The sequence below is a fragment of the Mustela nigripes genome, chromosome 15 (genome assembly GCF_022355385.1).
Source record: "Mustela nigripes isolate SB6536 chromosome 15, MUSNIG.SB6536, whole genome shotgun sequence".
In the NCBI taxonomy this organism is placed as follows: Eukaryota; Metazoa; Chordata; class Mammalia; order Carnivora; family Mustelidae; genus Mustela; species Mustela nigripes.
In genome coordinates, this window is record NC_081571.1 from 17,765,678 (window position 1) to 17,781,614 (window position 15,937).

Sequence of the window (15,937 nt, forward strand, 5' to 3'; positions counted from 1 at the left end):
CAGGCACCCGCTCACCTCCCCAACCAAAGGTTTTAAATTCCAGTATTACGACACAGCTCTACTACCAGGTCAGCAGAAAGTATTACAGCTTTAATCAGCCTCCTCACAATTCCAATCAATAATGTCCACTCTTTCTACCTCAAAGATTCTTCCTAAAATAACCTACAGAGATATAAAATATTCTTCCTATCCAATAATGAAGTCTTTTTATTTTTTTCACCAATACCCACAATAACTCCTTTAAACACACCTAGTAAGTCTCCAGTTATCTTTAAACAACTTTCAAGTTGATTCCATGTAAAACCTGCATAAGAACTGAAAGTGGAGTATACCAAAAAAGACAAAATCAATCTAGGTTACTACTGCTGTAATTAAACCAACTGCATCATCTCGACTCTGAACAAAAAGACCTGCTTTGCTCAATCATCTTCTTTACATGCATGCAAAATTCTTTGTTATACCCAGTGTAAAGGAGTCCTCATTTCTAGAACCCAATTCTCTGTACTGATGTCCAGTTTTTAAAAAACAGATTGTTATTCCAACATCACCTTCAAAATACTGCCTTTAGAATATTTCATTAATTCCACAGCAGTGCCCTAACAACACCAGCTGTTATTTAGCAACAGTTTTTACTCTTCAACCAAGGGCATGCCAATAAATTTATCTGCTTGGAATGTTAGAAATGCATCTTAAATTATCACCACAATCTCTTAACCTCTGCATGATTAACATTTGGGTTAATTTTGACTGATGAAAATGATCCTGTTTAGAGGTTTAGCAGTCCCCCCGGCCTCTATCTACTATATACCAGTAGCAGTAGTACAACCCACCTCCCACCTGTGACAACCAAAAATGTCTCCAGACATTGTCAAAATGTCCTTGGGTTGGAGGGTGGGTAGGTGGGGGGATCATTCCTGGCTGAGGACCACTGTTCTACATACTGGGCTGGGTCTAGCCCAGATCAACCCCTCAGGTGGGGCTTGACAACATTTAGGCGGTTTACAGTAACACATTCACATGAGTTACATAAATCACTTTTGAAATTGAAGTTGTTAAGTTTCTTCTTCAGTAAAGAATTAAAATTTTAAGGATGAATGCTCTGATGCCCCTTAGGTCTTGTCATCACAATTTTAATATTGAAACACAATTTTGAAAAAAACAGTAACACAATTTTGTATCTTTAAAAAAAGAAGCTATTAAACACATAGACACTTAAGGCTCATAAATTTCACAGAATATATTAATAAAGAACTAGAGTGATCTTTTTGCACTTATTGTCATGGACCCATAATAAATACTGGCAAATAATAATAATGTATATATACATATTTCAAATTATGTTTACATTTTTCTTTGGCTTACCTGAAGAAACCCAGGAGGACGGTTTAGAACAGTATCAAGAGAATTATCCAAGAACCTCACAATTCGAAGGTACCCTGGATATGAAGGTGCACTAACTTCCCCTGCAGGATTTACAAAAAAAATCTGTACTCCATTTGGTATCAAAATCAACTCATCTGCATCTAGCCCTAAGGTCTCAAGAGGAGGTGGCTGAGAATGATTCCTATAAAAGTCTTCTCCAACTGATGAAAATTCCCCAGATTCTGTTCCATAGGATACAGTGTAGTGACCCTCAGCAGCCTGAGGAGTATAAGCAGGAGGTGCTTCTGCTGGGTGACTTTGAGATGGTAAGGATAAAGAAGTAGGTGCAGGAACCAACCCTGTACTCGCTGTTGAAGTGTTCCCATTTGCTTCAGTGTGCTGAGGAGGTGAACTAAAGGACTGAGGCTCTGGTGACTTTTCAGATACGTCTTTAGGTGGAAATTCTGGATATAACTTGGGCACCTCCTGAAGATCATTCCGTAGAGAAGTGGCAAGACCCTTCTCCAGAATTTCCAACCTGGTACGTACATTCTGCAGTGTTTCTTTCATTTTCTGTTGCATCTGTCTAGCAGATTCCCACCCAGCACCTATGTGTTCAGGCTCTGTGGATGATACACTGATTCCTCTGAGCAGGTGTCCTATTCCTTGCTTATAGTAGTTCTTTGCTTCTTCCTTCTGACCTAATTCATCTGTATTCAGTCCCTTATTAACAAATAAAAAGGCCTTCTTGTATGCTTCCTTGATGATCTTAATTTCAGCAGGTTCTCCATTTTGTGGCTCTTGCTCCATTTCTGTCGAAGAGAAAATATTATTTTAATTATCTAATTTAACTATTTGTTTACTGAATTATCATCAATTTCTCCTACCTAAACATATTTCAAGAAAAGAGGAATTCTAAATTCCTAAATGCCCTTGTTCCTAAATCCTTAAATAAAAACAGGGAGAATAAGTTAGAATATATCTACTGAATAATTTTCTTGTTACAGTTTCATGTAATAAATAAATGTTTCCTACCATGTACCTAATGTTGGAACCAAAGAGCCTCATTTAAAAATCCATTATAATATAAATCCAGATTATATCCAGCGAATTAAAAATGAGGTTGAGGGGCGCCTGAGTGGCTTTCTCAGTTAATCATCCAACTCTTGATTTCAGTTCAGGTCATGATCTCAGGGTCGTGAGACTGAGCCCTGAGTCAGGCTCTGTGCTGAACAAGGAGTCTGCTTTGGATTCTCTCTTCCTCTGCTCTTCCTGCTTATGCCCACTCTCTCTCTCAAATAAATAAATAAATAAATCCTTAAAAAAAGTGTATAAGTGTAGGTATGTATACCTACATATCAAAGCTTATGTTGCACAGTATGCTGAAAGGTTTCCTGAAATAATGTGTCACTGGAGAAAATGAAAAGGAAAGTGTGGGGAGGGGTGGGGGAGTGGTGATGATGGTGTAATTCCATGGGTCAGTTGCTAAATAGCATTTCTTGCTACAATCTTCATCTTGGGAGAGAAAAAAAAAGTTTAGCAGGGGAAAAACACCTGGAAATCTATCAGGGGAAATGTAGTGGGGAATTTCAGCACAGAAAGTAAAAGTCTGCATGAAAATACTGCATTTTTAATTTGGGATTTATTCCAGGATTTGATATATTCTCAGAAGTCTCTGAGAAAATGCATTTCACAAGGGTAAGAACTGCAGAATAGGACTTAAAAGAATAAAAAAAGATTTTTAAAAATAATACTTGTGATATCCCTAATCACAGTTAAGAGCTTATCAAGTGGCTTGAAAAGACAAAAACCGTTATTACATGATTCCACATACTTTTTTATTTTTAAAATTTCTTTTAAAGATTCGAAGGTGCCTAAGTCTCTCAGTTAAGGATCTGCCTTCAGCTCAGGTCATGATCATGGGGTCCTGGGATCCAGTTGCCTCAGGCTCTCTGCTTAGCTGGGAGCTTGTTTCTCCCCCTGCCCCTCTCCCAACTTGTGCTCTTTCTCAAATAACTAAAGTCTTTAAAGAAGAAGAAATAATAAAGATTGATTTATTTATTTAAGGTGAGGAGGGGCACAGGGAGAGGGAGTCTTAAGCCAACTCCGGTTGTGAGTGTGCAGCGGGAGGCAGGGCACTATCTCACCACCTGAACGGAAAACACCCCGAGATCACCACCTGAGCCAAAACCAAGAGTCAGCAGGTTAAAGGACTGTACTACCCAAGCGCCCCTCGCATACTTTCATTTTTAAAGTTGAGAACAGAAAGTTTTGAAATGTCAATCTGTAGTATTAAATAAAACATACCCGCACCAGTATAATCATGTTAAATCCCAACCTAAACCCTGGTTCCAGATACAAATAGCGCATTTATTTTTTGAAACATTCTAGTAAAAGGAGTAAAACGTGTTTGGTTCAGACATAACTATGTGTGGGTGTGCATATGTGTAAGCTTAAAAAAAAAAAAATCCCGGGAGAAAAGGCAAAATTCTGAATCAAATACCTGACAACTTAGTTCAACCCCACAAGTCCTAAAAGCCAGTAACAAGCTACCGGCAACATCACAAATAGCCTCCAATACAGAAAATGCTCTAATGCCTGCCTACCTGGCCCTTTACAAGAAAAACGAAGATGGAACTTTTTCAAATACCTGTATGCAACTCACTCCAATAGCTTCCCATCCATTCTTGTCAGAGGAACTACACAAATGACGTTTCAGAAAGCCCCACAGGTGAGAAAGTACCAACATAAAACCCTCCTGTTTCAAACAGGTTTCCTATAAAATGTCTCCAAATGGGATCTGTTATTGCAAAGGACAGCAATTGAGAAATAGCTCCGTTTGTAACTGGGGACATTCTTACATTTCCTTTTTCTTGGTTTTGCTTTTGGACATTTCAAAGAAAACCTGCTGAATTCTTACATATTTACCGGTATTTCAGAAGCTGCAAGAATTTGATCGCAAATCCATTGTTACAATGCAATAAAGTAAATTTCGAGGATCCTTAAGTGACAGAGTAAAACAATTCATTAGTGGGTGGGAAAATGAGCCCACTCGACGGTAACGCAATAATGCCGTGTCAGGAAACAGTGCACATTCCAAGAGAAACTTTTTCCAGACATAGAAATTAGGTCGGAGAGGGCCTCTGCGATGCTCGATCCCTAAGGAACATGAACAAATGCATTCGAAAGAGCAGAACCCGAACGCTATCCATGCCCCCAAACAATTGCTATTGGTTGCTGACGTTCTGTAAAGACCACCGAACTTTCACGAAGCTGTAAGGGGGCAAAACCACAGCCACTTTCGAAGCCAAGTAAACAGCGCGTATGAGGCAGCAGCGCGTATGAGGCAGCACAAGAATGGTGGACAGAGATGTTCCAAGTGCACGATGAAAGGGGTGCGAGTGGGAGGCAGCGTTAGCCAGTAAACAGGAGTGAAGGGCGTAGGGAGCGCGGGGCTCAGAGGTCCCATAAATATACGACGGGGCTAAGAGAACTTCGCAAAGTATCCTCTCGAAATTGTTTCCTTCAACTAAAGTTCCACGTCTGATACTTGGATGAGGGCTCCGGGCCTTCTCTACCCTGCCCCTCCCCCCGCCCGGTCCGGCCGCGGGGCCCGGGGCACTCACGAGACCCGCCCGTCTCGGGGTGGGGGCCCCGCGTCAAGGGCGAATCCTTCCCCGCCAGCCGCTGCCCCACCTGCGCCTTCCAGACCTCGGGCGCTTCGGCGCCACCTGAAGAGTTCCCCGCCCGGCTGCCTCAGCCCAGCGACCAGCTCCCTCAGACGCCGCGCCGCTACGAAGCGTTGGGCCGGGTCGGGTCCCGTGGTTCTTAGCGCCTCACACGCGCGCGCGACCCAACGCCGGGACTCACAAAGCATTCCAAGTCGCGCGCTCCAGAGCGCGCCACGTCACGCGGCCGCCCCGCCCGTCAGCCCTCGCTCCCGCGGCAGGAACCCACAGGTCGGCTTTCGCGAGACGCCCACTGGGGCTGATTACCCACGGCCCGTGCAGCCCAAGTCCTGCCCACGCTGACCTTCAAAATGGTGTGTGGGGAGACGTCACTCAGCTTCGAATCGCAGAGTCCAGCTGTAACTCTGCCGAGAGAAAAGGACGAGGGCAGAAGGCCCTCAGAGAATCACGCGAACCAGGCCCTCAGCGCGGACCCCCAGTCCAGGTCTTCGCGGCCACGTCCTCAGCCCCCGCGCTTGCGCAATATCTTTCTCCGCCGCGGAACCAGGGCCGCTGGAGGGGCTAGGAAAGAGTGGTGGGCAGTGAGAGCCGTCACGGCTAGAGGGAGCCCTGGACTCGGTGCACGTGGGAGAACAAAGGCTGATTCTCTCAACTCTTCTGGCACCTAATCTTTGTTATTAATGTATTCTAAGACAGTTAACCTCCAATGGTAAAAGTCTAGAAGTGTGCGCGCGCGCGCACTAAAAGTCTATGTAACAGAGATCGATGTTAAATTCCTGACTCCTCAGAATAAGTAGCAACCGTACGAATACCATTTATGAATGTGAGAGGCTAAAAGGGGAAAAAATCAAAGTGAACGTACCTTACCTTTTCCCAAAACGTCTTTAAAATTACTAAAATGCTATAGATGACATTAATTAATGTCGAAGTTAATGATGAACATTGTTCATCATTATGATGAACACTGGGCAAGGCTTTTAAGGTAGGGGCCATTTGGGAATTTCCCCAAATCCAAGAAAGGTAACAGTCATCCCAGAGAGAAAACCCAGTTAGGAAGATATACGTTAGTACAATGGTTTAAATGATTTTGCTCTTCTACTCCCTAAAAGAATTCTGGAATATGTGACTGTGCGTGCACCTTTCCCCTCATTTTGAGATTGACCATACATAAAAATTTTCATCTGATGTAAATAGTTGCAAAAGATGCAAATTGTTTTATGGTAAATTGACATTTTAAAATAAAACTGCTATATAACCCTTCTAAATCGTAGACAGTGGTACCTAAATACCAGGCAACGTGATATCCTTCATCAATTTTTTAAAACTACAGGAACAAAATTGTCTTTAATATGAAATCTTACATCATTCCTTTTATTTCTGAATCTGCATTTCCTTAGTTCTTCATGAAATTTTATCCCAATACAGTATTTCTTTATTCGGGAAAGTCTTTTCTTGATCACCTATCATACTTCTCTGCATCATTAGTACATAAACTTAAATCTAACTTTAAGATACTGAAATAGCCATAAAAGTTAAAGTGTTTAAAAACATGAAATTTCTAAATACAAAGTCATATATAGAAAACCCTAAAATTTACTACAGAGCTACTAACTACATCAAAGTTGCAGGATAAAAAATCAACATACAAAAATCAATAGTATTTCTAAACACTAGCAATGAAAGTTCCAAAAATGAAATTAAGAATGTCACTGAGAATACTATAAAAAAAAAACAACTTGGGAATAAATTTAACAAAATAAGTGCAAGACTTCTACACCCCAAACTACAAAACTTTGCTGAGAGAGTTTATTGAAGACCTGAATGAATGGAAAGACATTCCACATTTGAAGACAGATTGAATATTGTTATAATGGCAATATTCCCCAAATTGATCTACAGATGGAACATAATCCCTAAGAAAATCCCAGACAACTATTTTGAAGAAATTGCAAGCTAATCCTAAACTCACATGGAAATGCAAGGGAGTCAGAATACCCAAAACAATCTTTAAAAAAAAAAAACAAAAACAAAGGTGAAAGGACTGACATTTCCTTTGTTTGTTTTGTTTTGCCTTTTTCAAGTTTTTATTTGAATGTCCATTACTTAACAGTCTCATATTAGTTTTAAGTGTAGAATTTAGTGATTGGTCACTTATATACAACACCCAGGGCTCATCACTACAAGTGCCCTCCATTAACCATTATCCATTTAACCCACCCCTCTGCCTACCTCTCTGCTCCAGGAACCCTTGGTCTGTTCTCTATAGTTGAGTCTGTTTCCTGGTTTGCTTCTCTCTTTTTTTCATGGGTTCATCTGTTTTGTTTGTTAAATTCCACATATGAGAGATATATAGTATTTGTCTTTCTCTGCCTGATTTATTTTGCTTAGCATAATGCTCTCTGATTCTACCCATGTCATTCCAAATGGCACCATTTCATTCTTTCTGATGCCTGTGTAATATTCATATACATTTGGGTTCTTTCCATAATTTAGCTATTGTTGATAATGCTGCCATAAACATCAGGGTGCATCTCTCCCTTTGAATCAGTACTTTTTTTTTTATCTTTTGGGTAAATACCTAGTAGTGCAATTGCTGGATGGTTGAGTAGTTCTATTTTTAATTTTTGGGGGAACCTCTATACTGTTCTCTGGAGTGGCTGCACCCGTTTGCATACCTACCAATAGTCCAAGAGGGTTCCTCTTTGTTTTTTTTCTGCATCTTTGCCAATGTCTGTTGTTTCCTGAGCTGTTAATTTTAGCCATTCTGACTGGTGTGAGGTGGTATCTCATTGTGGTTTTAATTTGTATTTCCCTGATGATGAGTGATGTTGAGCATATTTTCATGTGTCTGTTAGCTATCTATATGTCTTCTTTGGAAAAATGTCTATGTCATCTGCCCATTTTTTAACTGGATTATTTGTTTTTTTGGGGTGTTCAGTTTTATAAGTTCTTTATATATTTTGAATACTAACCCTTTATCAGATATATTACTTGCAAATATCCTCTCCCATTCTCTAGATTGCCTTTTAGTTCTATTGCTTGTTTGCTTCACTGTGCACAAGCTTTTTATTTTGAGGAAGTCCATATAGTTTATTTTTGCTTTTGTTCCTTGGTCTTGGGAGACATATCTAGTAAGAATTTGCTATGGCCAGGGTAAAAGAGGTTATTGGCTGTGTTCTTCTCTAGGATTTTGATGGTTTCCTATCTCACATTTAGATCTTTCATTCATTTTGAATTTATTTTTATATATGGTGTGTAAGAAAGTAGTTCAATTTCATTCTTTTACATATTGCTGTCCAGTTTTCCAAATGGTGTCCAACACCATTTGTTGAACACACTCTTTCCTGTTGGATATTCTTTCCTGCTTTGTTGAAGATTACTTGACCATATAATTGTGGGTCCATTTCTGGATTTTGCATTTTGTTGCATTGATCTATGTGGCTGTTTTTGTGCCACTACCATACTATCTTAATCATGATAGCTTTTTATATAAATCAAAGTCCAGAATTGTGATGCTTCCAGCTTTGCTTTTCTTTTTCAAGTTTGCTTTGGCTATTCTGGGTCTTTTGTGGTTCCATACAAATTTTAGGATTGTTTGTTCTAGCTCTGAAAAATGCTGGTAGTATTTTGATAAGAATTACATAAAATGTGTATTGTTTGGGGTAGTATAGACATTTTTACAATATTTGTTCTTCCAGCCCATAAGCATGGAATGTTTTTCCATTTCTTTTGTCATCTTCAATTACTTTTATCAGCATTCTATAGTTTCAGAGTACAGATCTTTTACATTTTTGGTTAGGTTTATTCCTAAGTATCTTACTGCTTCTGGTGCTTTTGTAAATGGAACCGATTCCTTTATTTCTCTTTCTGCTGCTTCATTATTGCTGTATAGAAATGCAATGGATTTCTGTACATTGATTTCTGTATCCTGTGACCTTACTGAATACGTGTGTCAGTTCTAACAATTGTTTGGTGGAATATTTGAGTTTTCTATATAGAGTATCATGTAATCTGCAAGCAGTGAAAGTTTTACTATTTCCTTTCCAGTCTGGATGCCTTTTATTTCTTTTTGTTTTCTGATTGCCAAGTCTAGGACTTCCAGTACTATCTTAAATAACAGTGGTGAGAGTGCACATCATGGCTTTTTCCTGACTGTAGAGGAAAAGCTCAGTGTTTCCTCACTGAAGATTGTATTATCTGTGGATTTTTCGTGTCTGGCCTTCAGGATGTTAAAGTATGTTCCCTCTATCCTTACTTTGTTGAGGTTTTTTTGTCATGAATTGATAATTGTACCTTGTCAAATGCTTTTTCTACATCTATTGAAAGGATCATATGAATCTTCTCTGTTCTTTTATTAATGTGGTGTATCACATTGATGGATTTGTGAATATTGAACCACCCTTGCAGCCCAGGAATAAATCCCACTTGATTGAGGTGAATGATTCTTTTAATGTACTGTCGGATTTGATTTGCTAGTATTTTGTTGAGAATTTTTGCATCTATGTTCATCAGGGATATTGACCTATAGTTCTCTTTTTTTAGTGGACTTTTTATCTGTTTTTGGAATCAGGGTAATGCTGGCTTCACAGAACAAGTCTGGAAGTTTTCTTTCTATTTCTGTTTCTTGGAACAGAAGGTATTAACTTCTTTAACTGTTTGGTAGAATTCCCCTGTGAAACCATCTGGACTGGACTTTTATTTGTTGGGGGATTTTTGATTACTGATTCAGTTTCTTTGCTGGCTCTTGGCCTGTTCTAGTTTTCTATTAAAATTTTGGTAGTTATGTATATTATGTATTTCTAGGAACTTGTCCATTTCTTTTAGATTTCTGATTTGTTGGCATATAATTTTTCATAACTTTCTCTTTGTTTGTACTTTTATGGTGTTGTTATTTCTCCCCTCTAGCTTGTGATTTTATTTACTTGGGTCCTTTCTTTTTTCTTTTTGATAAGTCTGGCTAGGGGATTATCAATTTTATTAATTTTTCCAAAGAACCATCTCCTACTTTCATTGATCTGTTCTGTTTGTTTTCTGCTTTCTTTCTTTTTTCTTTTTTTTTTTTAGTTTCTTTCTTTTTTCTTTCTTTATTTCTGCTTAATCTGTATTAATTCCTTTCTTCTGTTGGTTTTAGGCTTTGTTTGTTGTTCTTTTTCTAGCTCCTTTAAGTTTAATGTTAGGTTGTTTATTTGAGATTTTTCTCGCTTCTTGAGGTAGGCCTGTATTGCAATATATTTTCCTCTTAAGGTCACTTTTGATGCATCCCAAAGGTTTTGGATGATTGTGTTTTCATTTTCATTCGTTTTCATGTATTTTTGAAATTTCTTGTTTAATTTCCTAATTGACCCATTTATTCTTTAGTTCCATGTTGTTTAGCCTCCATTTATTTGTCATCTTTCAAAATTTTTTCTTATGGTTGATTTCAAGTTTCATAACATCATGGCCAGAAAATATGCATGGTATGATTTCAGTTTTCTTATACTTGTTGAGCACTGATTTGTGACCTAGTATGTGATCTATTTTGGAGAACGTCCCATGTGCACTTGAAAAGAATGTGTATTCTGCTGCTTTAGGATGGAATGTTCTGAATATATATGTTAAATCCATATGGTCCAGTGTGTCATTCAAAGCCATTATTTCCTTGTTGATTTTCTGCTTAGCTGATCTGTCCCTTGTTGGAAAAGGGGTGTAAAAGCCCCCTACTATTATTGTATTAATATCAATAAATTCTTTCATGTTTGTTGTTGTTTCACATATATACATTTGGGTGCTCCCAAGTTCGGGGCATAAATATTTATAATTCTTAGGTCTTTTTGTTTGACAGCCCCCTTTATTATGACATAGTGCCCTTCTTCATCCTTTGTTACAGTCTTTGGTCTAAAATCTAGTTTGTCTGATATAAGTATTGCTACTCTGGCTCTCTTTTGATGTCCATTTGTATGATAAATATTTCTGCATCCCCTCACTTTCAATCTGCACATATCTTTAAATCTAAAATGAGTCTTCTAGGAAGCGTATGGGGGGTCTTGTTTTTTTATACATTCTGATACCCTATGTCTTTTGGTTGGAGCATTTAGTCCAATTACATTTACAGTGATTATTGATTGATAAATATTTAGTGTCATTTTATTACTTATTTTGTGATTGTTTCTGGAGACTCTTCTCTGTTCCTTTCTGGTTTTTGTCACTTTTGGTCTTTCCTTCCCACTCCAAGCATCCCCTTTAATATTTTTATTAAATAAATATTATTTATTTAATAAATATTAACAAATGATAATAATTATTAATATTAATAATAAATATTAAATAAATCATTTTTATTTAATAATAAATAATAATTATTATAATTAGGGCTGGTTTAGTGTTCACAAACTCCTTTAGTCTTTGTTTGTCTGGGAAACTCTTTATCTCTTCTTCTATTCTGAATGATAGCCTTGCTGGGTAGAGTATTTTGGCTGCACATTTTTCCAGTTTAGCAGGCTGAATAAATCATGTCACTCCCTTCTGGCTTGCCAGTTTTCTTTGGAGAGATCTGCTGGTAGGTTATGGGCCTTCCCTTGCAAGTGAGAGTCTTCTTTTGTCTTGCTGCTTTTAGGGTTTTTTTTTTTTTCCTTATCACTATATTTTGCAAATTTAACTACAATATGTCTTAATGTTGGCTTGCTTTTGTTGATTTTGATGGCAGTTCTCTATGCCTTGTGGATTTGGATATCTATTTCCTTCCCCTGATTAGGTAAATTTTCAGCTGTTATTTCCTCAAACAAACCTGCAGCTCCCTTTTGTCTCTCTTATTTTTGGGACTCCTATGATACAAATGTTACTATATTTGATATGGTCACTAAGTTTCCTAAGTCTGCTCTTATGATCCATAATTTTTCTTTCTCTCTTCTGTTCAGCCTCATTATTTTCCATAATTCTATCTTCCATATCAGTTTTTTTTTAATTTTTTTAATTTTTTTTTTAAAGATTTTATTTATTTATTTGACAGAGAGAGAGATCACAAGTCGGCGGAGAGTCAGGCAGAGAGAGAGAGAGAGAAGCAGGCTCCCACTGAGCAAAGAGCCCGATGCGGGGCTCAATCCCAGGACACTGAGATCATGACCTGAGCCGAAGGCAACGGCTTAATCCACTGAGCCACCCAGGCGCCCCTCCATATCAGTTTTTGATCCTCTGCTTCTTCCATCCATGAGGTCATTATGGACAGTTGGTTTCAAATTTCAGATATTGCATTTTTAATTTCTGTCTAATTGTTTTTCAGTTCTTTTATCTCTATTGTAAGGGTCTTTCCAGCTTTTCTCAAGTCCAATGAATATCCTTATGATTGTTGCTTTAAATTTCCCATCAGGCACTTTACTTATATCTGTTTCAATTAGATCTCTGGCTGTGACCTTTTCTTGTTCTTTCTTTGGGATGAATTCCTCTGTGTTGACATGTTGTCTAGGTCTCTGTCTTCTTCTGTGCATTAGAAAAGCCTGTTATGTCTCCTTTTCCTGAGAGTAATGGCTTTTAAAAGAAGAGGCCATATAGTGTCGAGGGCCTGGTGCTCCAGGGAGTGTCTTTGGTATGTGCTGTTTGTACTCTGCTGCTGTGTTTTGGCTGCTCTTTCCCTTGGCAGTCATCTGCAAAAGTTCTTCTTGCTTGCAGTGGGTAGTGTTTGGCCCTTTGCCAGAGTGGTGAGTTTTAACTAGATGTGCTCTGGTCTGCTTGTTAAATGTAACCTGATGCTACTTCTGCTAGAACTGAAACCTTGCAGAACTCTGGGTCTGTAGACATGGTGCGTTCAGGATTTTGTGTTGGTCTTCTGGGGAAGGGGCCTGCTGTGCTGGTCCTTAGGCACTCTTGCTCAAGAAAAGCAGTACCAGCAGAGTGCAGGAAGGTTGGACTTGGTGTAAGCAGGTTAGGCAGCCAGGGTTGGCACTGTGCTGTTGAGTGAAGTTGGTTTATGCTGTGGGGTGGAGAAGGGAAACAGCGCTGACCAGTTCCTTTGTGCCCACAGAGGGTACCCAGTGCTTGTTACTCTTAGGGAAACACCCCCAGAAGAGCAAATAATGTCCCCGAGTGCGTCCCAGGCATTTTTCAGGTCTCAGTTTTCATGCTGTCTTCTCCAGGTTGGGTTGCTCGTCTGCCTGGAGCAGTGCACTGCAGTTTGAGTTCTATCCCAGCTAAACCTGCTGACTTTAAAACTCCAAACTTTAGGGACCTGGTGTGGTGGGGACCTGCACTGGTCTTCCAGGGGAAGGTCTCACCATGCTGGGACTGATGCAAGTTTGACTGAGTAGGGCAGTCATGCTAGAGCACAAGGGTGTGCAATTTGGAACAATGCAGGCTAAAGCTCCAGTGTCTGGGTGAGCCGCCCTCAGCAGGTGTCTCTGCCTATGCTGAGGGGCGGAGGAGGGAAAGGGTTGACAGCTGGATCTTTTGTCACCTGAGAAGCAACTCTGCAAATGTCACTCTAGAAAGAGTGAACAGTCTCTCCCTATGTGCCTTTGGTGATTTTCAGATTGTGCCTTCCATCCAGGGTTGCTTGCATTCCTTCTCTCCTGGAGTAGGGAAGTGCCCTCAAGGCGTTATCCCAGACAAGGCCATGGACCTCTAAAACTCCAGTTTTTGAAACCCAGTGGTTATAAAAATTCAGGAAAACCATCCCCTCTTGTTTACCCAGCCAGTGGCTTTGAGGATGTCCCCTTGTATATATCCTTGCATGCTCCACTCCCTCTTGCCTGCTTCCACATCCAGGGCTCTCTCCCCTCTGCAACACCCATGATCCATTTCTCCCCTAAAGCCCATCTCCACACTTCCCACCTTTCACAATGTGGCCTCTTCCCTCCCTCTAGTGCAGTTTGTCTGTCAGTCCACAGATCAATTTGTTGGGTATTCAGAATAATTTGATAGTTATCTAGCTGTGTTTGAGGGATGAGGCAAGTGTAGGGTCTTCCCACTAGGCCACCATCTTAGCTCCCCCATACTTTCTGATACCAAAATTTACTATAGAGCCTCAGTAACCAATTCAGTTTGGTCCTAGCATGAGGACAAACATATGTAGGATAGAGCTGAACAATGGAGTAGGATTAAGAACCTATAAATAAGCCCATTTAAAGTTAACTGATTTTCGACTAAAGTGCCAAGAAAATTTGATGGGAAAGAAATATTCTTCTCAGCAAATGAAAAAATTGGAAATTCATTTAAAAAGGTGAATTTGGACCCCTATCTCATACTATACTAAAAAACTAACACAAAATGGATCAAAGACTTAACTGTAAGAACTTAAACTATAAACCCCTTAGAAGAAAACATGAGTAAATCTTCATAAACTTGGTTGAAACAATGGTTTCTTAGTTACTACCCCCAAAATATAAGCAATAGAAGAAAAATTGGTAAATTGTATATCATTAAAACCTTTTGCTCTTCAAAAGATACTGTCAAGAAATGGAAAATACAACCCACAAACTATGAGAAATTATTTGCAAATTATATCTGATTTGTATTTAGACTATATAAAGAACTATTATAACTTAATAACTAAAAGGTTATGTAAAACAATTTAAAAATGGGCAAGGGATTTGAATAGACATTTCTCCAAAGACATACAAATGGCCAGAAAGGATATGAAAATATGTTCAATGTAATTAGTATTTAGAAAAATGGATATAAAAAACACAATATGTCATTATTTACCCACTATATTATCTGTAATAAAAAAGATAGATACTAACAAGTGTTGACAAGGATGTGGAGAAATTGAAGCCCTCATGTATTACTGGTACCAATATAAAATGATGCAGCCATATTTTGGTAATCAATTTGTTTGTTTAAAAAGTTGTATGTAGTCTTACTTTATGGCCTGCAATTCCCATCAGAAGTGAAATTGTGTTCATATTTTCATTTCTTTTGGTTCGAAAAAAATCAAGCGATGCTGTTATTATAAAATTCCTTCCATTTCTCTTTATTTAGTTTAGATGGAAGAGTTTCTCAGCATTGTTAAAACTGAGATATAATTGATGCTGAATCCTGCCTTATTCTGGAAATAGAACATCTATAATATATATAATACAAACAATACAAATACTGGCATACGTATACAAAGTGTACAGGTATACTTGACAGAAATGTTCATAGCATTTTAAAAATAGCCGAAAAGTAAAAATAACCCAAACAGGTATCAATCAACTGATTCATAGATTTTTGAAAATGTGGTAATTTCATACAGTGAGATTTTTTCAGTCCCCAAAATAGCAACAGAGAGGAACCTCAATGAAAGAAGCCAGACATGAGCATATATTGTATGATTCTGTTTTTATAATTTTTTTAATGGCAAATATATAGAGACAGAATGTAGTAGCTGCCTAGGGCTATGGTTATTAATTGGAATGGACTATAAATGGGCATGGAGTTTTCTTTTTAGGGTGATAGAAATATTCTAAAATTAGATTGTGATGATGATTGTATAATTCTGTAAATTTAATAAAATTCATTGTATTGTACATTTAAAATGAGTGAACTTTATGGTATATGTATCATATTTAAAGCAGTTCAAAAAATACCTGCTGGGTAGAAAGATTATTATAACTATTTTTATTTGTATGTATTTTATGTTTGGATAAGTATTTGTTAAACAAAAATATATATTTATTGGAAATATATCTTGAAGAGGTGACAGGAACTTTTTTCAATTAATTCATATATTTTCTAGATGATTATCATTTATTTCTAGAATGGGACAGAACTCAGCTACAATTCTATTCTAATTTTAATATTTATAAATGTAAAGGCTGAGAAATTCTGTCCACATAAAATGAACTGATTTAGGTTATCACTGGTGTTATTACCTAATTGCTCCCAGCTCATGTTAAATTCAATAAAATGACTGACTCAATGTAAAATAAAACTCC

General features: G+C 38.2%; 1 protein-coding gene across 2 annotated transcripts in view; it reads right to left on the reverse strand.

The window, feature by feature from the left end:
- The window catches only part of SPART (spartin), a 38,258-nt gene extending 32,630 nt beyond the window's left edge, over positions 1-5,628 (reverse strand). Inside the window, exons 1-2 of one of the 2 annotated variants that reach the window (XM_059377723.1) lie at positions 5,395-5,628; positions 1,363-2,174 (exon numbers count right to left, since the gene is read on the reverse strand). In XM_059377723.1, the coding sequence (XP_059233706.1) occupies positions 1,363-2,172 (810 nt within the window). In that variant the 5' untranslated portion in view covers positions 2,173-2,174; positions 5,395-5,628. Of the gene's footprint in view, positions 1-1,362; positions 2,175-5,058; positions 5,326-5,394 lie in introns of those variants that run through there. The other variant, XM_059377722.1, reaches the window with a different exon arrangement.
- Between the last annotated feature and the right edge of the window lie 10,309 nt (positions 5,629-15,937).